This window comes from Sander vitreus, unplaced genomic scaffold (assembly GCF_031162955.1).
Source record: "Sander vitreus isolate 19-12246 unplaced genomic scaffold, sanVit1 ctg671_0, whole genome shotgun sequence".
Lineage (NCBI taxonomy): Eukaryota > Metazoa > Chordata > Actinopteri > Perciformes > Percidae > Sander > Sander vitreus.
The window spans coordinates 10,001-12,188 of NW_027595761.1; the positions used below are offsets into that span (position 1 = coordinate 10,001).

At 49.5% G+C, this 2,188-nt stretch overlaps 1 protein-coding gene across 1 annotated transcript in view; it reads right to left on the bottom strand.

Annotated features, from left to right (window-relative positions):
• The window catches only part of LOC144514715 (DNA-binding protein inhibitor ID-3-like), a 3,198-nt gene extending 2,447 nt beyond the window's left edge, over positions 1 to 751 (bottom strand). The window contains exon 1 of the mRNA XM_078245625.1: positions 95 to 751. Coding sequence (XP_078101751.1) covers positions 95 to 430 — 336 coding nt within the window. The 5' untranslated portion in view covers positions 431 to 751. The remainder of the gene's footprint in view (positions 1 to 94) is intronic.
• Positions 752 to 2,188: the final 1,437 nt, after the last annotated feature.

Sequence of the window (2,188 nt, forward strand, 5' to 3'; positions counted from 1 at the left end):
CACACACACACACACACACACACACACACACACACACACACACACACACACACACACACACACACAGAGCTGATGTTCCCCGGATGCTTCCTACCTGGCAGGTGTGGAGGTTTGTCCCCCGGTCCCCGGTCGGGCAGGAGGCGTCCAGCTCTGTCTGAAGGTCCCGGATGTAGTCGATAACGTGCTGCAGGATCTCCACCCGGCTTGCGGCGCGTCCGCGCGGCAGACCGGGCACGAGCCGCCGCAGCAGCCGGTAACAGAGCTCCATGTCTCGGGGAAGGAGCGCCGGGACCATCGGGACATACTCCCCCGGGGAAAGGCTCTTGTTCCGGGGGAAACCCCTGGAGAAACCCCGCAGAGGGCAGCGGAGGCTCCGGGGAATGCAGCTCAGAGTGCCGCTGCCTGAAGCAGGAATATGCGGGAATATCATTCAAATATCACTAAAATAATCACTAAACTATGAATGAAATATCACTGGAATATCACTCAAATATATCTGAAATATGACAAAACTATGTGAGTAAAATATCGCCGAAATATATATATATATAGGCTATCAATATATGACTGAAATGCCTTAAAAATGTTATCACAGAAATATGAGAGGACTGCCAAACTGAGCCGAAAGAGTCTAGTGCAAATTTTTAAAGAGCCAGAGCTGACCGCTGATTGGCTCTCACGGCTGTCAGTCATCTTTTAGAGCGAGCTGATTGGTTCCTGAAGGACCTCAAGTCTTACCTGCACCTGGACTCTCACATGTTGTGACATTTAACTGTCTGATTCGTGTGTGTGTGTGTGTGTGTCTTTTATAACCTTTATTTATTCAGGGGAGGGTCACTGAGAGGCATCCTGTTTTTTGCAGGAAACACAGTCTGATCTGCTGCCACTGAGCAGCTCCACTGGGTGGGGGTTAAGGGCCTTGCTCAAGGGCGTGTGTGTGTGTGTGTGTGTGTGTGTGTGTGTGTGTGTGTGTGTGTGTGTGTGTGTGTGTGTGTGTGTGTGAACTTCCTGCAGGTGTGGTTCCCGCGTCCTGAAGAGATGGAGTCAAGGTCAGACTCACACCTGCAGACCAAGTCCAACAACAGGAACGTGTCAGGGTTGTTTAGTGATGCCTGTGTTGCTGTTTTTAGGACTGTTTTTTTTATTAGGATCTTTACTAAAAGTGCAAGATTAATAATTTTTTTAATATTTAACCTTGTTTGAGGCTTTTAACATTAGTGTGTTTGGTATAACATGTTCAGACCATAGACTGTACATATTAGTGGACAAAGCATCTGGTTCAGCAAAATGCAGCAAATGCGGAAGTGCCTTAAACCTGCTTCCTATCTGACTTCCTGCAGGGGGAGACTCCTTAAACCTGCTTCCTATCTGACTTCCTGCAGGGGGAGACTCCTTAAACCTGCTTCCTATCTGACTTCCAGCAGGGGGAGACTACTTAAACCTGCTTCCTATCTGAAGTCCAGCAGGGAGACTCCTTAAACCTGCTTTCCTATCTGACTTCCAGCAGGGGAGACTCCTTAAACCTGCTTTCCTATCTGACTTCCAGCAGGGGAGACTCCTTAAACCTGCTTTCTATCTGACTTCCTGCAGGGGGAGACTCCTTAAACCTGCTTCCTATCTGACTTCCAGCAGGGGAGACTCCTTAAACCTGCTTCCTATCTGACTTCCAGCAGGGGGAGACTCCTTAAACCTGCTTTCCTATCTGAAGTCCAGCAGGGGGAGACTCCTTAAACCTGCTTCCTATCTAACTTCCTGCAGGGGGAGACTCCTTAAACCTGCTTCCTATCTAACTTCCTGCAGGGGGAGACTCCTTAAACCTGCTTCCTATCTGACTTCCTGCAGGGGGAGACTCCTTAAACCTGCTTCCTATCTGACTTCCTGCAGGGGGAGACTCCTTAAACCTGCTTTCTCTCTGACTTCCTGCAGGGGGAGACTCCTTAAACCTGCTTCCTATCTGACTTCCTGCAGGGGGAGACTCCTTAAACCTGCTTCCTATCTGACTTCCTGCAGGGGGAGACTCCTTAAACCTGCTTCCTATCTGACTTCCTGCAGGGGGAGACTCCTTAAACCTGCTTTCTCTCTGACTTCCTGCAGGAGGAGACTCCTTAAACCTGCTTTCCTATCTAACTTCCTGCAGGGGAGACTCCTTAAACCTGCTTTCCTATCTGACTTCCAGCAGGGGGAGACT